This window comes from Gymnogyps californianus, chromosome 14 (genome assembly GCF_018139145.2).
Source record: "Gymnogyps californianus isolate 813 chromosome 14, ASM1813914v2, whole genome shotgun sequence".
Lineage (NCBI taxonomy): Eukaryota > Metazoa > Chordata > Aves > Accipitriformes > Cathartidae > Gymnogyps > Gymnogyps californianus.
In genome coordinates, this window is record NC_059484.1 from 16,283,979 (window position 1) to 16,304,564 (window position 20,586).

The 20,586-nt window shown below is 41.6% G+C and overlaps 1 protein-coding gene across 3 annotated transcripts in view; it reads left to right on the forward strand.

Moving 5' to 3' along the window:
* Positions 1–15,698, forward strand: part of RASGEF1C (RasGEF domain family member 1C) — a 28,347-nt gene extending 12,649 nt beyond the window's left edge. For all 3 annotated transcript variants that reach the window (XM_050905391.1, XM_050905390.1, XM_050905392.1), the window contains 8 exons: positions 4,137–4,232; positions 5,330–5,432; positions 5,534–5,613; positions 6,253–6,348; positions 11,560–11,655; positions 13,004–13,127; positions 15,178–15,250; positions 15,664–15,698. In XM_050905391.1, coding sequence (XP_050761348.1) covers positions 4,137–4,232; positions 5,330–5,432; positions 5,534–5,613; positions 6,253–6,348; positions 11,560–11,655; positions 13,004–13,127; positions 15,178–15,250; positions 15,664–15,688 — 693 coding nt within the window. In that variant the 3' untranslated portion in view covers positions 15,689–15,698. The remainder of the gene's footprint in view (positions 1–4,136; positions 4,233–5,329; positions 5,433–5,533; positions 5,614–6,252; positions 6,349–11,559; positions 11,656–13,003; positions 13,128–15,177; positions 15,251–15,663) is intronic.
* The last annotated feature ends 4,888 nt before the right edge of the window (positions 15,699–20,586 follow it).

Here is a 20,586-nt window from a genome sequence, read left to right on the forward strand (position 1 = left end):
GATGACCTGTATTCTCGCGGCAAGGATGGGACCTGTTGGTAGAGCTTGCGTTGGCAGGTCACTGCCATTCCTTCCTGGTGAGAGTATGTCCTAGCCTGAGACTGGCCAGCACCCTGATGTTCTGCTTTCTGGTTTGTTCCTCCTAACCTGCTTTGACCAGGGCAGATGGCTTGCGGCTGTACACAGCCAGGGAATGTCTTGTTCCCAGCGCTGAAGGCGTAAAGACTCTGGATGTGATGTAATGCCCATAGCGTATGCCCAGACACCACAGTAATGAGTCAGTGCGTCATGAATCAACATACTCTTCTCTCTCTACACAATAGCTTTTAACCCAAAGCACTGCAGGGAATGGAGTGCCTGATCAGGGCTTCATCCAAAGTCCGTGGAAGCCAGTTGGAGTCTTTCCACTGATTCCAGTGGGGTTTGAAGCAGCATTTCAGTGAGTGCCTCAATAAGGAAAGAGACTTCCTGGCTGGAGCGGGAGAGTTGGAGATTTCACATACTGCCAGAAAAGAAAGAGGGTAGAAAATTGTTTCCCAGAACTGCATATGGGCTCCCACTGAGATCATACATCAATGGCAGAATTTCATCACTGGATGCTGAACATAACAGGAAGACCTCTGTTTATAGTGCTGCCCAAAGAGCACCAAAATAGCTTGTAATGGTGAAAAAATGGATGGATAGATGGATGGATGGATGGATGAATAAAAAGTGCAACATTGGGTTCTTTCCTTCTCTTATTGGAGTTATGGAGATCCTGCAGTTCGTTTTGGGGAGAGGGGAGTGGGCAGAGCTGGTGTTTCAAGTATTCTGAGCATTGATCACATCTTTAGGAAGGAACCCCAAGGTAGCAAAGATGTGTGTCCTGGCTTCAGCTGGGATAGAGTTAATTTTCTTCCTAGTAGCTGGTACAGTGCTGTGTTTGGGATTTAGTAGGAAAATAATGTTGATCACACACTGATGTTTTTAGTTGTTGCTAAGTAGTGTTTATACTAAGTTAGGGATTTTTCAGCTTCTCATGCCCAGCCAGCGAGAAGGCTGGAGGGGCACAAGAAGCTGGGAGGGGACACAGCCAGGGGAGCTGACCCAAACTGGCCAAAGGGATATTCCATACCATATGACGTCATGCCCAGTATATAAACTGGGGGGAGTTGGCTTGGAGGGGCGGATTGTTGCTCAGGAACTAACTGGGCATTGGTCGGCAAGTGGTGAGCCATTGCATTGTGCATCACTTGTTTTGTATTCTAATTCTTTTAGTATTATTATTGTCATTTTATTATTATTACTATTATAATTATCATTATTGTCCTTCCTTTCTGTCCTATTAAACTATCTTTATCTCAACCCATGAGGTTGTTTTTTTTTCCCCCCGGATTCTCTCCCCCATCCCACTGGGTGGGAGGAGTGAGCAAGTGGCTGTGTGGTGCTTAGTTGCCGGCTGGGGTTAAACCACGACAATGTGTCAGAAACATGAAATATCAAACCAGCCACAGGGAGATTTCAGCAACCTGCTGCAAACATGAGGGACAAGACTGAAAATGAACAGTCGTCATTATCTGTATCGAAGTAAAATGAAAGAGATCAAATAAGGGCACTAAATTTGAGAGAATTTTGGAAGAGTGGGAGAGAGGCAGCAGTAAGTGAAATCAAATTGCATAAAGCCATAGAGGGGAAGGGATGCCAAGAGGAAGAAGGAAATGTTCAGTAATAAACTAATGTACGCACAACGGCTGTAGCTGTGCCTAGAATTTCAAAGGCGAGACCACCACAGAATACCACAAAGATGTGAAGAGAAATTGAGGTTACCAAGTAAACATAAGGAAACCTCAGCTAAGGTGGACGGGAAGGATTAGAATGAGAGGCGGAGAGCCTGAAAATAATGGTGGGATGGGAAATTCGAGCAAATCATCTTGACAGACTATGACAAGCTATTTGACAGTTATGCATGTTCTTCAAATGCAAATCTGAACACTGAGGTGCTGCCCAGTAGCAGTTCTGTGACTTCAGTGAGGTGCATAATAACAGAGAAAATAACAGGCGCAAAGCAGGAATGCACCACGGCATTGCCTTTTAAGTTCAAGGCGATGTCTTCCCCCAGGAGGATCTACTTTGTTAAAGCAAAAGTGCCGTAACATTTTCACACAAGATGTGGCACTAACAAATTATTAGGCTTCAAGTCAGCAAGGCTGATGAAAGCAGAGGTAGTCTGGAGCTTTTCTCCACCCTTTGCCTGGGCTGACCAGTGATGATTTAGAAGAGCTTCCACACCAGGGTAAGGTATAGCTGAGGGATCGCGAGGGACCTGGCAGAACATTGTACCTAGCAGTACAAACCTTACATGGAGTGACATATCATTCCCTGATGCATGGAGAGCACCCCTGTTAATGACAGGGAATTGGCTCTGGTCTGAATCCCCTCCAGCTGGAGATCACATTAAACTTCTTTCTTGCATGAGGGCTCCAAAAGGCTTCACTTATGAATGTTTATCAAGCACTTGGAGTTGCAGATGGAAGATGCTAGGGAGATGCTAAATATTGTTGCCATTTATAAAGCTTAACCTTTAAAAAGCAGTCTGTTTCAACTTTAACTGTTGCACATTTTTCACAAGTTTTGTGGTATTAGCTGTGGTTCTTATGCCCTGGCACAGGACAGCAGTGTTGAGACGGAAATACCATATTCAGAAAAAAACCTAGGTTTTGTGTACTTTCTGCTGTAACAGAGAACAAGAAATACCACAGAGCGCATGAAAAGCAACTGCTATGGGTAGACTGGGGCTGCTTTGGGTTTCCTTTGTTTTGTTTGATATTTACAGGCTGCTTGCTGATGTTTACTTTTGAGATGCTTTTAAAATACATTTTTTATTGTATATGTGGTCTACTCATAAAGTGGCTAGGAATTTCAGACTTTTTAAGATGTGCTCCATAGCATGGTACTGTGATTTCTGTTTCTTAACATGCCTGTATACAGAATGACAGGTGAATATTTTCTTACTTTGAATTACCTTGGGAATCATGTTGAGCCCCATTTCTGAAGGGGTTTTAGTCACTTGTTTAACTTCCATAATATGGGTAATCCCATTGTCATTAACGGATCTGTGTTTTTGCATTGTGATTTTCTTCTTAGTGGCATGTAATTATGGTAGCTCTGGGAAATTATCATCTTAATAAAACAAAAAATCAGTATTCTCTGATACCCTCTAGTGGATGTTAATGAATGTTCAAATAAATTACGTGAACTCTAGAGAGCAGTGTGTCCTAGATGGACAGTCTAAGAATTTAGGGCTGGGAAAAGGACTTGAATTCTTACAGTCCCAAGCAACATCTTCAGTCTGTGTGAACTGCCCTATCACTCCGCTGAAGTCAAATTATCTGTTGATGTCAAAGGGACTGGAAGAGTTCAGCCAAGTATCTGCTCCCACAGCCTGTACCGGTTATGGGAATTTCTGTTAAGTTTCATATAAAAAAGTGAAAAATGTGCTTCTTGTAATGGCTTTTATCAGTGAAATATCTCTGGCATGTAAGTGACCTGTTCAAGAGCAGCCATCAAGACAGAGCTGGTCACTAGAGAGCCTATTATCCTGAAAACTCAATAAGGGAACTATTTTTTTTTTCCATAAAGAAGCAACTAGAACTGTGTTTTCTCTTCCTTATCTCTTGTCCACTTCACTAAATTATGGTCTCTCCCCTCCAGAAAAGAGCTGTGGGTGATTGCATTTACTGAAGTGAAGGAAGTCCTGGAATCAAAGCCACAAACTGAGCGTGCTGTGGAAGACTGTGCTTGTCTTACTTTTTCTGCATGTTCTTATTGCTGTCTGAATCCTGCAATGCCCCAGCTGTTTAATATTCCAGTGAACAAGGGTCAGTGCAGACTGTGTCAGCAAACACTTGCTGCAGGCAAAATGGGGCTGTTTTCTATACACTGGCGTGAATTGTGCAGTGTGACACGCTCAGCTAGACCCTGTGCATCTACCAGCCACCCTCCCACCGCTGACTTTTTGAAAGGGGCCCTTAATGCACAGTCTTCCATGTGCATGAGAGAGATGTGACCAATAATTACCTTTGTGTAGTATTTACCTTAGCGATCAGGCAGCTAACTGAAACACAGTTGTACGTCTTTCTGTGCTTTTTTCTCCCCAGACTTGTTTCAGTGACCAGAAGAAGACGAGTAACCTTGAGGCCTATGTGAAATGGTTCAATAGACTCTGCTATCTTGTAGCAACAGAAATTTGCATGGTAAGTGAAAAGTATGTGGCATGTGTGCATGCCTGAAGTACCAGTTTGAGATTTTAGATTAATAAGCAAACCTGGGGATTTATTTCTTATGACCTAGCTAAGCATCTGATGGTAAGTTTTAGTAATATTGCACTCGCAGAAGCGATCTGATAAATGACAAACATATTGCAAAACAGAGCTGGCGACACACGGGGGATACACTGTTCTCTTGATGTAGTAGGAGCACAGTGTGGAATAATGAACCCTGCAGCGAAAAAGAGAGGAAAAAATGCCTTGAATTATCCTGTGAGATTTCTGCTGGAAAAGATTCTAGTGGAGCAGTATTTGTTATCTGTCATCCTAAAGCTCTCTTGTGCACGTGAATTCCCATTGCATGGCTCTTTGTCCTGCTGCCCATTACTGTAGCTGTGACGAGTTGTTTTTTAACTTGGTAGTGGTTTTAGTTTGTTTAACTTGGCCCCATCAAAATGAAATGAATGTTGTCTCCTTTGAAAAGGGTGTGGAAGGGAGGAATAGTAATAGTATAAACAGCCTAGATAGCCCGTGACTCAAAAAGCATTACCATTTGAAGATCATCTTTGGAAAAGGTGGGGTGATTCCAGTCCAATTAAAATGTGTATTTAAAATGCAAGCTACCATTTGGCCTGGCCATATTGCTGAAAGGGCCAGAAGAGGGGAAGGGGATTAACGCAGTGAAACAAAGTCTTTCTGGGACAAAGATGCTGCTGTTATATGGGTGTGAAATCCTGCCCTTAGGAAAGCCTGTGCTGCTGTGCCCACTGACTTGAAGGAGGCCAGCAGGGAGCTGAGGCACTGCTTGAGGGCTGTTTGGGCTGCCTGTTCTGGCGCTAAGACGTTAACTGAGGCGAGCCTGGGAATTGCCGTGAATTTCTTCTGTGTCACTGCAACGAAAGCTTTGATTTTAGAGACTGCCAGTCACCAGCACCCACTGGATTGCTGAACAGAATTAGGGCCAGTGACTGATGGCAGATGGCCCAAGCTGTGCGTGGACCCATGCTATATATGGAACAAATGCCCAAGATGCTCTCCAATTCTGCATATGTTTATTACAGATATTGGTTTATTTTAATTTGCAGCCTGCAAAAAAGAAACAGCGAGCACAAGTCATCGAATTCTTCATTGATGTTGCCCGAGAGTGCTTTAACATAGGGAATTTTAATTCGCTGATGGCAATAATTTGTAAGTACAGCTTCTAACCAGGTCTCTCCATCAGCTGTCGTAGATGAAAAAGGAAACCCAACTCTTATCCATGGCTCTCTTTTCTTCTTTCTCACTCATAGCTGGAATGAACATGAGTCCAGTTTCCAGGCTAAAGAAGACTTGGTCAAAAGTGAAAACAGCCAAATTTTTCATTCTTGAGGTAAAAAAAGAAAAAAAGGTGCTGATACACTGCTTGAATTATATTCTGGATTTTTTTGCTTGTGAATTTTCACATTGTTATCCAGGTATGAGATGTTTGCAGACATGTTTCACAGGCAGAGGGCCAGATTCTGGCTGAAGTTTCCCAGGTGTAGTGAGGAAGGTGTGAAGCTGCTGATATGTAGAGGGGAATCAGAGCACTCAAATAAATAGGAGGAGGAAAAAACCCAAAAATATGAGCCTGTATGCAAGCCATAGTGCTTCCACTGATGCCAGTTTTGTTTGGCCACAGACACAATGCTGAGTGTAAAGCTCCCAAGCTATACCTTGGATGTCGAGTGAACAAGGCCCAAGGTTGTTTTTTTTGTATTGAGGATTCCAGGATTTGGCATATGTAAAATGTGCGGTCGTTACTCTTCACATAAAAGCTCAGTAAGCTGTTACTAGAAAAATCAAAGGTACAAACAGCCATGATCTGTAGATCTCTCATTGTATCTTTGGTTCTTAGGTTTTTGTGTGTACGTGGATTTTTGAAGATGTAGGCTAGTCTCTATTCAGGGTTTGCTACAACTGAGGGTAAAGTTGTCTTCAGAGGACCCAGGTCGCTTTCTAACCAACGTGTCTTCTTTTGTGTATCTAGCACCAGATGGACCCTACTGGTAACTTCTATAACTACAGAACAGCATTGCGGGGGGCTGCTCACAGATCCCTCACTGCACACAGCAACAGGGAGAAGGTAGGTGTGACCACATCCCATTTATCTCCAAATGGATGGTGTGCGTTGCTGCTGAGAGTCAGTGCCTCAAAGACTTGATGCAAATGCTCTCCTCCCTTCCATGGGTCACCAGTGCACGGCTCGTGCACTGCTAAATGCAATTGGAAATGTAAATCTGTGGCTGCAAGGAGTCTGAAATGGATCACAGGGCTTTTGTGGACTTGCTCTCAGACATTGGGGAGCTAGAGAGGGCAGGACACATAGCATGGAGGACTTTGTTGCAAGCATCTCTATGTCCCTGGAAAATTCACATTGTTTAGATTGATAAACCTGATGGAACAGATATTCCAGACTAAAATGACTTTTATTTGGGTATGGAGCATCAGCCTGGCAGGCCCAGGTGGAACTGTGCTTGTGTTACAACTGTGCCAGCCAGGCCTCTGTGCAGACAAGCCCCTGTTGTGTAGTGCGTGACTTGAGAGAGAGAGCAAAGGGCACCGCACTCAGAGATGAGGTGGTTCTCCATTTACATTAGGGAAAGATGACTTACCACAAGTCCTGCAAAGAAGTCTGGTCTGAGTCCATTGCAGCAAATTTGGGGTGAAATTCTGTCCTCGTGAATTTTCATTTCATTTGGCTGTTGCTGCCATCTCGGTGAGCAAGAACTGAAGTCTTTTATCAGTGTTTGTGGCAGGTACATAGCTTTCTGAGATGTCGCTGATGCTGCAAAAATCAGAGTGACAAGATGTTAGTGCAGGATCCTCCTGTTTTGTGCCCCAGTGTGTTTCTTGTTAATTTTCTTATTTCTCCATTCAATTCTCTTTTTCTTGTTTTATGAAAGAGGGTTTGTTTTTAACATTGCAATTGCACATAGTCATAAATAGGTTATCTCTGCACAGAGCATGGCTAAGGTAAAGTAGATACTGCATGAACAAGCATAATATGGAATTTAGTATTCATTCACTAGAGGAGCCAGGCCAGATGCTAATCTCACATCTCTGTAAATTTGATGTAAATCTGCTGAAGCTAATGGAATCTCACCGCATTTACGGTGAAATGAGATCAGCATCTGGTCACAGGCTGACTCAGCTGCAACGGGAGTACGCTGAGTTGTTCTGAAAAGCACTTCTCTGTGCAAAGAAGAAATGATGGCTTTGGATGTTTGTGACTGGCAGAGAAATTCTTTTAACACTCACACGCTGCAGCGAGGACCTGTCAGTCTGAGATGCTTCTGCAGTTTAGTTCTTCTGCGACCATCATATATATTAAAACCAGTGGCTTTATTGTTTGACTTAATTTCCTGTGGAAGTTAGCGATCTCTGTCATATCTCTACCCCTAGCTGGTTAAGACTGAGGGCAGAGAAGTTATTAGATTGAAAGGAATCTATTTTACATAAGAAAAAGCCCATATTCTCTTTCCCTTGTGTAGATAACATTAGTTCAAGAAAATGCTCAAGCGTATGATTTGGTAGCTACTCACACCGGGAAATACCCGGTGTCACATACAGTGTCAGATACAGCAGATCATGTAATTCTTGCTGTAGGAGTTAAGGAATTTTGTTTCTTTTTATAGTCAAGATTATCAGTTATTTGTTTGAATGAGTTTGAATAAAATTGAAAGAACATGATCACTTTTTGGATAGAAAATGTTGTTTCTTGGCAAACTTGTAGCAAAAATCACTCTGAAGACAATTATTATCTTCAAACTGAATTGTGCTTACAAGAGTTTGAGATCGCAATCCCCTCCGCCCCTCTTCTCGACAAGTGGCCACCCCAGAAGCACAGATGGAGGCTTCAGGCCTCAGTCCATCTGCCTGAGAAGGAAGGTGCTCTGGAGGGAGCGCTCTTGTCGCAGACCAACAGGCTAAGCAGTGGGTTATGTCTCGCAGGAAGAAAAACTGCTTGTAGGGCCAGAGGAGCTAATCTTTAACTGGCAGACTCACCAGAAACGTTACTTTCTTCTCTCCTCAGGGCTGGTGTCTTGGCTGCTGAGTTTTGCACAGCACTTGAACAGAAGCACAGCTCAGGGGCTAAATGATATCCTCAGAGGGAGACAGGGTGAGCCAGTGACCTGGGACACCCCCCTTCCTCCTGCTCTGTGCACACATCTCACCTAAATCCCCGCCATGACACCGGCCTTCTGGCACAAAAGAGCGCTGCCTAATTTCATCGCCCGCTCCATCCTCATCCTCAGGGTGCTCGTGCAAGACTGCAGCACAGGTTGTAGGAGAAGGATCTCAATATACCCATGGAGGATCCCCTGACCTCAGCCCCCACTGTTCTGATCCAGCCCTTCTCTCAATGTGTAAACAGCATAGTTATAACTACTCGTTACTTGTTCAGGAGCAAGCTTGTAAAAAGGCACGGCAAGGCAGCTCTCAAAGCTGAGAGGCAGAGTACAGCGGCAGAAATAAACCTGCCAAAGTGCAGGGTGAGAGAACTGGTAATGAAGAAGGGCTGATGTTTCATGCAGAATTCAGAGGGGTGTACTTGTTAGGAACCACGTCTGGTTTTATCTATGCAGTCAGCTGACCTATACCACCTCCAAAATTAAGTCATTCCACTGGGAAACCCTGCATTGTGCTAATGACATGTCTCTGGCTTTGAAATGTTGGGAGTATGTACAGTGCGGTACTGTGTGTTGTTGCCGTCTGATACTATGGAGGAAGAACGTGTCTGATCTCATTAGCTTTCTTCTTTCTGCAGGAGGCAATTGTCCTTCAGCATGTGGGTGGGTTGGATGGCACGGCGGGGGGGAATCAAAAGGGAGTGAAATATGAGTTTCTGGCACTAACCCAGATTTTATGCTAGCAAAGTGCCTGGATTGAAGCCAACATTAGAGTGTAACTATATCCACTTTTGTTGCTTTTCCTACAGAAATTTGGAAAACAAAATACGCAGGGTAACATATTTTTATTGGGGAAATAAATGGTGACCCAAAGACAGAAGTCCCCTGGAAATGTGTAGAGAATTGGTATCCTAGGGTATGTCTTTGACGCCTTTTGGATGCAGATGAGAACAAGCTCTACGCGTGCTCTGAGCTGACTGGTGGCTTTGTAGCTGTATTAGCATGGCATTGAGCCCACATTCGTATACCTTCCCTCTCAGCAAGGTTTTTTGTTTATGTTTAGTACCACTAACGATGGTGACCTAGCTCCCAGGCAGTGTGGAGCAGGGCAGAACAAGGTTGCATCTGCCTGCAAAAAATATGTAGACAGAACCTGGCAGTAATTTCTAGCTGGGGATCAGTGTCTGGCTCCAGCGCTCTCTATCTTTCCACCTTGTAAGACCACACTGGTTACAGAGTTATCATTTTTGGTAGAAAGCAAACCACATCGACTGAATTGTATTCTTTACCTCAGGTTGATTGATCTAGTTTGGACGATATAAAAATGAATCCTGAAGCACACTTAGCTCAGTTTAACTAGAAATTCCTCCACCTCACCCTGACAGGAGGGCTTAGCATTTTGGGGGGTTAGGCTGTGCTTTGTTTCCATTCCTATATGGTGTCAGTGGGATGTATCAGGATAATGCCAGTGGCTCTTGGAGTGTCAGTCCAGGCTTTTTTATGGCTATTGCACTGACATTACAGAGTTTATCTATGGCTGTCCCATAAAAAAGCAGGCAGAGATGCAGATCTTTAGCAGTTTACTGCATGTGGTATTTTAGCTGAAACAGAAATTGGCTTCCATTTTCACAGCCAGAGTTGGTAGTGGCTTGTAGACTCCTTGCCTCAGTAAGTGTTTTTGCGTCTATGAGTTGCTCACACTCACTGTTGTATCGTGAAGGCTGTAGACTGGAAAATAACAGCTGCCAATCCTGTTCTGGGTCCATTTCATATCCCGTTACAGCTGATGTACAGCATGAGATGGAATAACAGTACGACATTAAATACTTCACTAAAGGATTGCTCCCCTGGCTGATCTGCATGCCATGAAAGCACTTTAACTTCGGTGCACACTTAACAAGCTACGGTTCAGTTAATTTACAAATAAAACAGTGGAAGCATTTGGACACTCTACCATGCGATGTGCTTTCCTTTAAGTTCATGGTGATTAAGTTTATACTTAGTGGCTTAAAAGGCAGGTGTTGCTGCCACAGGAAAATGCTCACAGACATGGCTGCTGACCTTATAGCTCAAACTCTCCAAGTGGCCTTTTTCTATCACCGTGCCACTGCTGGAGAGGTGGGCAGACTCAGATTTGAATATCGAATCCCAGAGCCCTGGGGGTCAGCTTTGTCATGGACTGGTCCTTTGTGTTATCTTTCTTTTCCCTTTGACTTGTGACACAAGAGGACCTGGAGGGAGTCGGCTGCACTCTGGGTCTCTGCTGAAGTGCTGGGGATGCCCTTCAGGAGCGCTGTTACTGCTTTCTGCTGTAGAACATCTGGCATCAAATTTATCCCTGCTGTAATTCCATTCGTTTCAAGAGTCGTACCTAGAAGTAGACTTTTTCTATAGCAAATTATGACCTGACTGTGATGGGTTAGAGAGAAGGCTTGGATCACTGCTCTATGCCACTTTGCCCTGGATGATGCCCAGGGCTTATTTTGAGCGCTACAATGATCTCTCTGGCTACTGTTGGCAGTTTCCTGTCAACTAACTTAGTATTTTCAATCCCACTGTCTGCAGGTTAATTTGGAGAAGCAGGTTGTACTAATCGGGCACCAGGAAGGAAATTACATGCCTCAAGAGGTAGCCATGCCTGGAGCTGTTGAAAATGAAACAACTCCTGATTAACTGTTTGTAGACAAGTCCTTGGCCATCAAATTTTATTCTGTCTTTCCTTGTTCAGGGACAATACTGGTTCTTTGGTTCCCAGCTGTCTCTAAGTTGCTCGATTTGTGTATTCAACATCTTTGCTTATAAAGACCCAACAGAGAAGGGAAGAGTTCTGCAATTTTATTTTGCTCTTTGCTGTTTGATCTCGTCATCAGGCAGTGATGCTGTTGATAATAAACTGGGTTACTAGCATTTTCTTAGTCATGTTATTCTGCTCAGTGAACATTGTGTTCAGTTCATATTCATTTCAGCGTACGTTCTCCTGATGGCTGAAGGTGTCTCTATACCCTACTGCCCTTTTGTTTGCCTGTCACTATACTGCTTTTTAAGTGCATAGCACACTGAAAAGTTAATATTTCTTTTTTCTGCTCTCTCCTGATTGAGTTCTTCTTTCATGCAGAGAAAATACTGAACTGGAAAGATAATAGTTATGTCATTTCTCTTCACAGATTGTGATTCCCTTCTTCAGCCTATTGATCAAAGACATTTATTTTTTGAATGAAGGATGTGCTAATCGCCTTCCAAATGGACACGTCAACTTTGAAGTAAGATCTGAAAAATGTTTTTATCTATCCCATTCCAATAGCACTGAGACCGTTTGCCTGCAATTTCAGTGCAGACCACAAAGATTGAATATGCCAAAATGGACGATCTCAAGTGACTGCGTGAAGGTTAAACCAATCTCAGAATGTTTTATAAAAGAATTAATATATGTATTTTATATAAACATTACAAGCAGATCATCCTAACTTGCTCGATGTTAGTTGGCTGCTAGAAATATAGTGTCAGCAGTATAAATGACTATACTTATGGCTTGGAGGGGAAGACGACTTTTTCAGAAAACATGGAAAACCAAAACACACATAAACAAGTCAGTATAAAATGCTTTATACTTTATTTTATCTGCCTTTTTAGCCCTTCCTCATTTTTAATAAAGAAGTTTGGTAAAGTAAGACATAAATTACTTGCGGACATTAAAGAAAAATTAGAATACAAGCAGAATTACATATAGAGTACAGAGTCACTGTGTCCATGAGGTAAATGTCATGCCGCTCACGTAAGGATTCAAATGTGTTATCTCCTGCCTGTAGGTTTTACACAGAAGAATTTCTATTAAATGCCATAGAAGGATTTCTATTCCCCCACAGCCCTGGCACTAGGTAGTATCAGTCACATATCCTGAGTAACCCCAATTCTCTGCTGGAGCGGATGGTTTTACACTAGTACAACTTGTTGCTAGTGGCAGTGTGCAGGCACTCAGGTGTTCTGCATTGTGCCATGCATTGCAACGGCTGTGTTCTTGCATTCCGGTGGAGGGGCAGGGATGAGGTGCTTCCGAAAGAACTGCCCGGTGTCAATGAAAAATAGTTCTTGAGCTCTCAAATTCTTTGTAAATCATTTCTTCAGCATCGCTTTGGTTGCATTAAATTTCTCCTTCAGTTACTGGCATCGTGAGATAGTGACTAATGCGTAAAACACAGCCTGGCATCGCCTTAAATTATATCAGAACTGTTAGAAGGCCTAAAGAGTTGTGAGGCGTTGGAGTCACTCCACGTCATGTAATATATATCTAATTCTGCTCCCTCCTGTTCCATCAATGTTTATGTCCTCTATTCTTAAGTACATATGAGTAACCCGTACCTTTGTTCATGGATACATTTTCGTTTAAGTACAAACTGAGACGGCTTGTAAGAAGAAATGTAGTGCACCCTTTCCTCTCTTTCCCCTGTAAATGAACTGTGAAAATGTACCCATCTAAACATACAAGGCTTTTCTCTCCTAATGTCCTTGCGGTTGGCACGAGGGATTGTGGATTCCAGTCTTCTGCTTGGATGTGGTTGTTTTAGTGAGATAATCTTACTGTATCTGAGTGGAATGGTTTTATGTTTACAGAAGTTTCTGGAACTGGCTAAGCAGGTAGGAGAATTTATAACATGGAAGCAAGTGGAATGTCCTTTTGAACAAGACCCTAACATCATCCACTACTTGCATACTGCTCCCATTTTTACTGAAGATGGTAAGACTCTGTACAATCTCTAATCACTGAAAATATGTCTCTTCATCACTACTAATTAACACCTTGATCCATGCTTTGGTGATCTCTCTCACTGACCAGTCGCAGTTCTTTCCTAGCTTTCCTGTCACACAGCTTGTTTATCCCCAGTCTATCAATGGTTTTTTGGAAATATAACCTTCTAGCTCATGAAGCTGCTGCCTGATGGCTTTTCTCTTGTCCATAACTTCTCTGTAAGGCACTGACTAGGAAGTTGCCATTGTGGCCCTATTTTTGTAATCACAAAAAGAGGCCACACAACCATGTTGTGGACTGCTATGAATGTCAGCTGTCCCTTAGCCACTCATTCTGTGATTGATGGAGCCTGAATTAATCTCTTCCACAAACCAACACTGTCATCTCTTCAGTGAACATAGCCCAGGGCAATAGTAGTCCAGGTGACCTCCTTCCCTACAGCAAAGAAATATGGTATCTACAGAAACGCATTTTTAAGAAAAGCTTTTCTAGTAATTAATTTAAGCTGTAGCTATGAAAGCCCTGTTCTGGAATTATTTCTCTGATTGTCTTTTTATACTTATCTGTCCTCTTCAGTTTGGTATCCAGCATGTCAGACTGTGTCATTTCATATTGGTTTGTGTCAGTTGCCTCTTGGTACATTGTCAGGCACAGAATTGTCTATAGCTATATTCCCATAAGCTATACTGGTGTTGGGTTTATTTTTTCTTGATTATATAGGCAGTTTTCTGTACTAATCCAAGTTAATCAGACCAGACAGTTTTTATTTCACAGACTACTTCAGAACACAAAATACTGCTTCAAAAATCCTGCCTAAATCCTAAGAAGAATGCCTGCCAAAATAGAATAATTAATGTGATTAAAGTAACACGTATCGAAAGCAGATAGTCTGGAGGCATTTGTTCTGTTTTTAGGCTCTAAAGGGACAGAAAATGAAAGTCGGGGGTAAAAGTACAGTTTTCAGGCTGCTGGACCAAAAAAGGGTGACCTCAACCCACTAATTGTTTGCAGATTTTCTCTCTCATGCCCTCCCCTATATTCATACTGCTTTCATGAGATGCCGTTTGCAGAAGCCACAGCAGGCCTCCCCTGTTACCCAGAGGAAGCGCAGAGCAGAAAGACCTGCCCTGTGTAAAAGGTGGGAGAGTATATTAGAGCGCTGCAGCAGTGGTATGTGAAATGCAGCTGCACGATGCTTGTCACAGCGTGGCGGAATGGTGGGCCAACACTTCAATATTAAAATGCAATTGAATTGTAGCACGGACTTGAATACTGAGATGGTTCCAGCATTAAAGAACAAAGCATCGCTAAACAGTCAAATGAGGAAATGTGTGTGAATGCAAATCACAGCCTACTTAAAAAAAATTCTGTGAACACAGTGAAATATTAACGCACCGCCAGCTTTTGCAGAGGAGACTCTACAGCCTAGACACATTTTGGTGTCATAAAATGCATCCTACAGTACAAAGTTTTGCAGAAAAAAAGAGACCTGTTTACTTTCTTCTACTGTGTTCCTTCTCTGGTTTCTGTAACTCATTCTTACCTTGAGGGTGTTTTGTATCCATTTAAGATACCATATCCCCATAAGCTTTAAAAAGATTGAGGAAGATAAAGTTTTGTTAAGTGATGGGAATATCCTTAATTTTAAAAAGTTTATTTGTTTAGCTGTCAGCTCTCACTGTCTCTCTTTTTTAATGTTCATATAACACTTTGGTAGCAGCGCTGTGATGGAGTAAATAGGCCCAGATCTCTATATGCAAAACCAGAGACCATTTAACTGCTTAGTATTGTTATAAGAAGGTCATGCTAACATATTTTAGCTCTGGGCTCCTTTACTGTTCCATCAAAATTAACCTAACAGCTTTCCAAAGGTAGACGTGTGAGCTAAACATCAGTGTCCTACTGATTACCAGCTACCTGGTGGACCATGAAGTTTTACAGTTTCTCTTGCCGTGTGGTACAATATAGGATATACAAGAATGCAGAGAGAGAGGGGGTTACTGTTGCTGTTGGAATAACACATATTTACCTTTTCCAGGTTTGTATCTGGCTTCCTATGAAAGTGAAAGTCCGGAAAACCAGACAGAAAAAGACAGGTGGAAATCCTTACGGTAACCACTCATTTTATCAGCTCATTTCTAAAGTACCTCCAAAATGCTGCACTGATAGTCAAAGCTTGTAAAATGCTGGCATTTAAAATGTGATCTCTGATGGAGGTCTTTTTCCATTTAATCTACAGAGCTGAGGCTGCACTGATAAACGTTAATCGTAATCTCAAATTATGCACCATTTAAAGAATACCCTCCACTTGTGCATTTATACAGTGCTGTACCCATGCAAAAGAGGCCTGGTGTAGATGAAAAATGCGCTAGGTTCACTGGATCTTCCTACAGTTTACATCTCTTACAAGAAATGTATAATGGTTTGGTATAAGTGAGAATCTGAGGAGAGTGATTTTAAAAAAAAAACAACCCACCTTTATATTTGCTTTTTTTTTCATTGTTCTTATGTTTTAAATTTACAGATCCACTATTTTAGGAAAGACTTGAAGATTAAGAGATTATTGCAGTAGGTCAAGGAAAAGAGATCCGCAAACATTTTGCACTACTGATTCCAAAGATGCCTGTTTGGGATTTAGACTTTTTTTTTGTTTGAGTTTTTTGTTGGGTTTTTTGACTGCCTAACATGATGGATGAACTGGATTCATCCACTGAAATCAACAGAACTGTGTGCACAATGACGCTTTTCTAACTATGAGACATAGAGAAGAAGGACAAACAGACTATTTGTGGCTGTGCCCAAACTGTGTCAGGATCACTGTAACTTTTGCCTCTGAAGGAAAACATAAGAAAATCAGGAGCATGGAGAACCATGGTACTGCAAAAGAGAACGGAAAAGTATAAAAAAAGGAAAGCAAAAAATACACATGGATATTTCAGAAGCAGGTGCTTCAGACAGCAGCTCTTTAAACCCTCTGAGGATTGTAAAATTAAATCAAACACAGACACAGCAGCAATCTGGTTAATTGCTGAATGAAGAAAGAAGAACTTAGTCTTACATTAGCAGTCCCCCAGCCTTGTTGAACAAAGCACTGACTGCTACCGGTATAAGCTTCCAGCGGATGAAAACTGACATCGCTCACTCGTATGTATACATGTATGTCACATATAGACCACATCAGCATGGGACAATCGTACAAACCCCATGAATTTTTACAGAGAACAATCCGAAGTATGACTATTGCTTAGTTATTCTTCCCACCACTGTTGTTGCTTTTCTTACTGTGAATCTTGGCAGATCTGAGGAGGGCACAGAGTGTAGATGGTATTGCTTAAAGACACCACCCCCACCCCCCCTCCCCACATCTAAAGTTGAACTGAAGAAGCAAATGACTCCGGACTCAGTTTACCTCTATTTAATGTATGTAGTGTATTCCCTAATTTTGTTGGTGCTGAGTTGCATCTTTTAGAGGGTTTTATCACACTTAAAGAAAAAAGATACTGCATTACCGTTTGGAAAAGATCTATCGGGTTCCAATTAATACAGTACTGTTTATTTTGCAACACGATACTAAGAGGATAGGAAGCGGGGGGTCATTGCTCTGAATTTGGGAACTACATGGTATGCTTTAAAACGACAAAGGGTTTCAGACTAGAATGAATGCACTGAAGAATTTGTCATTCATGAGCAGATAACCATTTTTCTCTTTTTTATTTTTAGGATCTAAACCATGTTCACCATTTCCTTACAAATGGTATGAATTAGGGACTATGTCTTGTGTTGTACAATAATCAAGGTGCTACTGTAACACATAAATGATAATGAACTATATGGATATTAGATTCAAAACTAAGCCCTAACAGTAGACTAATTGTTTGTATGTGGAAGGAATGTTCCTACCTGCCCCAGAAAAGACCTCAAAAATCTTAAATGAAACCTAAATGCCACATGATATCGGACTTTGCATTTTATTACTGACTTGATGTTGGCCTTTTCAGATGTTCCAGTCTTCCTCTGTCTACAACAGAAGGACGTAACCCTTTCTGTGAGATCAGTAATAGTTTTATTTCAATACAGAGTGATTCCAAGTGGCTGTAGTGTTTTGAAAAATTAGGCTAATCACAAAACCTGGCTGTGTTGGCCTATGCATTTAGCCAGAAAACTAGAACTGTTCCTGCCCTCTGCCAGCCCTCAGAAGTTATTGATGCCCGAGTTGTTGAAATGTGAGGCATTGGTGAGCTAGTGTTTGAGGGCAGCTCTGACACTTGAGCTGATCGGGAGTACAGCAGCCTGAGACACGCTCTGTGTGATATACTAAAGGTTTGTAGTGTCCGCAGTGCAGTTCTTATGTTGGGTTACGATCTGTGAAAATGTGTGCAGTCTGGATCGTGGCCACCTGGAATCCACTGCTCTTGCAATTGCTGAGATGAGCAGGACAGCTTCTTCTAGATTTGCATACATAGGGGCTTGAGGCAGAACTTCGATTCTCCTTTTCATATATGTCTATCAGCGCATGAATTCAAGCAGGGGGAACATAAAAATGTCATGTGTTTACTCAAGCTTTGTATGGAAGAACTAAGTGTAAGGATGGTACAACATCATTCCAGCCAGGGAATCATCACTATTCTGCTGATACTGTTAATATGCTGTTTGTTAATTTTTGTACATGAGCTGAGAGCTGTACAGAGAAACATACACACACAGCCATTCCTTCAAGCAGAACCATTTCCAAAATGATGCCATTAAAAGCCTGTTAAATTCCAACCAAATTCAGGGCAATAACCATAAACATATCTACAACAATGCTAATGCTTAAGTGTGTTTGCTAAATGGTCATTTTTTTCTTAATGTCTGCATCTTTTTAACAGGCACAGTATGACTTCATAGTGGAAATGTTCTTTTTATTTATCTGAAACCCAATGTAGGTGGATGGGCCCTTTCTTAAAACCTGCTTTTCAAAATGCAAATCCTCGCTCCTTTTCTAATGAGCCAATAGAGGCCGGTACAGCTGAGATTATAACACCCTGAAGATGAATCAAAATGTGATTTCTCATGATAATACTTTATATTCTTGGCCACCTTCCATAAATTCAGGCAATTTTGTAAGTACTATTTAAATTAGATCTCATAAGTTTATCACTGTTGAAAACTAAACCACGTTCATAGTCCAAAACTTTCAAACCTCGGTGCTTAAAATGGAAGCATAAAGATCAGATTTAGGTAGGTATTAAGGGCTTAGTGGGACTTTCATAAGCACCAAATTATCTTTAAGCCTTTATGTAGTCACGCATTTAAAAGGTCTTTTTTCAGAGGTGCTAAACATTCTCATCTCTTGGTGAACACTGAGGCAATTACTGCTTTATAGAGGTGCGTGGCATGTTGATCCGTAGTATTTGATCTCCAGAGACGATGGCTGCTCTTTGCAAAATGACTTGGAGATGAGCGTACACAGCAGCTTAAAATGAGAAGACAGCACTTTAACAAAACGGACTTTAGGAATCATAGCTTGTCTTCACATAATTTTGTGGCTAAAATCCTATTGATTTAAATAGAAACAATGTAAAGCCTTAAGTTACACCTGTCAGTTGCATTTGTAATTCGTATTTGGCCTAACTAGGGTGTACAACTCTAGACAGGAGAGTGGTTAGCGCCTTGCTTCACCAACAGGTTTTACAAAGCGCGAGTACAACTGAAAACAAAGGATGACAATTTGGGGAACAGATTTCTTTCAAAAATGTATTAACACTACATGAAAATGAGAACAAGCACCTCCAATAATTACTGTTTTCTTCCTATAAACATGTAAAGAACTCCTACCATGCTGAAAAGAAAGCAGTATCACTTAACACCAAGCACTAAGCCACTGTAAGGCATGTAGTCATTAGACTAACATCTAGACAAGTTACTAGTAGTAATGTCATGGCTTTCTAATTCCACTTTTTTTAGTGGATTTGCCTCCCTGACAGCTGCTTGAACTAATGCTACACAGAGAACAGAACAAAACTAGAGCTATAGGTCTGTAGTGTTAGTATCAAAACCCTAAGCTAGTAAGATGTGAATATATGATACAGAGTCTTTCAGAAGCATTAATTTAGCTTCTGTGTATACAGCAATATTTTAAAATACATGACCCAAATACATGAAATCACTTCTGCACCTCCTCTAGTGTAATCAGAGTGGTAGCAAAAGTCCTATTTTTTCATTTCTTGAGTGTGCCATTCTGCAATGCGGGGCTAGATAAAAAGTCCAGTGAAAAACAACGAGGGAATTGTGTGCCTTCCGCTTGTGTGGAAGTCAGTAGATTAACTTGCTCAATGCCTTTCAAAAGACACTTAATCATACGATCTTGACCTCAATTTCACATCAGCATCAATCACGTTACCTAATTAAAGGTGGATGGATGTAGGTCTGCTGGGCGTGACTGAATTTTGAGGGCAAAAAACTCTTGAAATGAGTCTAGCACACAAGAACCCTGTGCACCAGAGTACACTGAGTTTAGCATATCGTTATTCCCTCTGTTAGGCAGTTAACGCAATCCTGTCATACAGCTGGCTGGCAGCTCCCCATGTGGATAGAGGACACACAGATCTGGAAGCAAACTGTGATCCCAGCCGCTGCTGAGATGGCACTTAAAAAAGTGTGGACACAGCTGCTAAAGCACTTCAAATAAGAAACAATTTTAAGTGTAGAGATATTTTTCTCAGCTTGAAAATATTTTATGATGTGGTCAGTGGTGATGAGATAATCACTTAAAATCAAGCCAGTCCCTTACTGATACCTTGGTTACTTCGTCATGTTTTGTTGCAATAGTTTACGCACCTTTTATTAAAGCACATGAGCAGTGGTTTGCACATGACTGTAAATCCGGTTTAGAACAGAGCTCAGATTACTGAATATGTAATTGGAGTTATCAATAAAAAGACATGTTAGTAGAAAAGATAGTTATGCGTATCAGTGTAAAAATGTTACACAGTTAACAGTATCTGGCCTAACAATGACTGTGTTCCGTAGAATGAGACTGATCCTAATCACAGTGACATGCCAGAGGAAAAACTCCAATTTATTTTGATGGGCTTTGGAGCAGTCCTGCAATTATTAACTATAGTACAGTTTTAGGTTATTCATAGGGATTAAATTGCATTGACAACTGATATGGTCCCTGGCCTTTCTTTTGAGCCAGGTGCAACTCTCAGATGGGCAGGGTGCACTTAATAGGGTGAAAATCCAGCCTTAGCAAAAGTTTTCTTCGACTTTGTTGAAGTTTCAGCAGCAAATTCAAGGACTAAATCTGATCCAATGAATTAATTCACGTCTGAGAGCAAACTTTGACTTTCTGGCTTTAAGAACCTTTTTTTCTTTTTAGATTGGTAGAAATTAGCCTTACTGTCTCAGGTGTCTCATTGGAAATTAAAACCCCTTTGATTGTGAACTGATTATTTCCATTGTT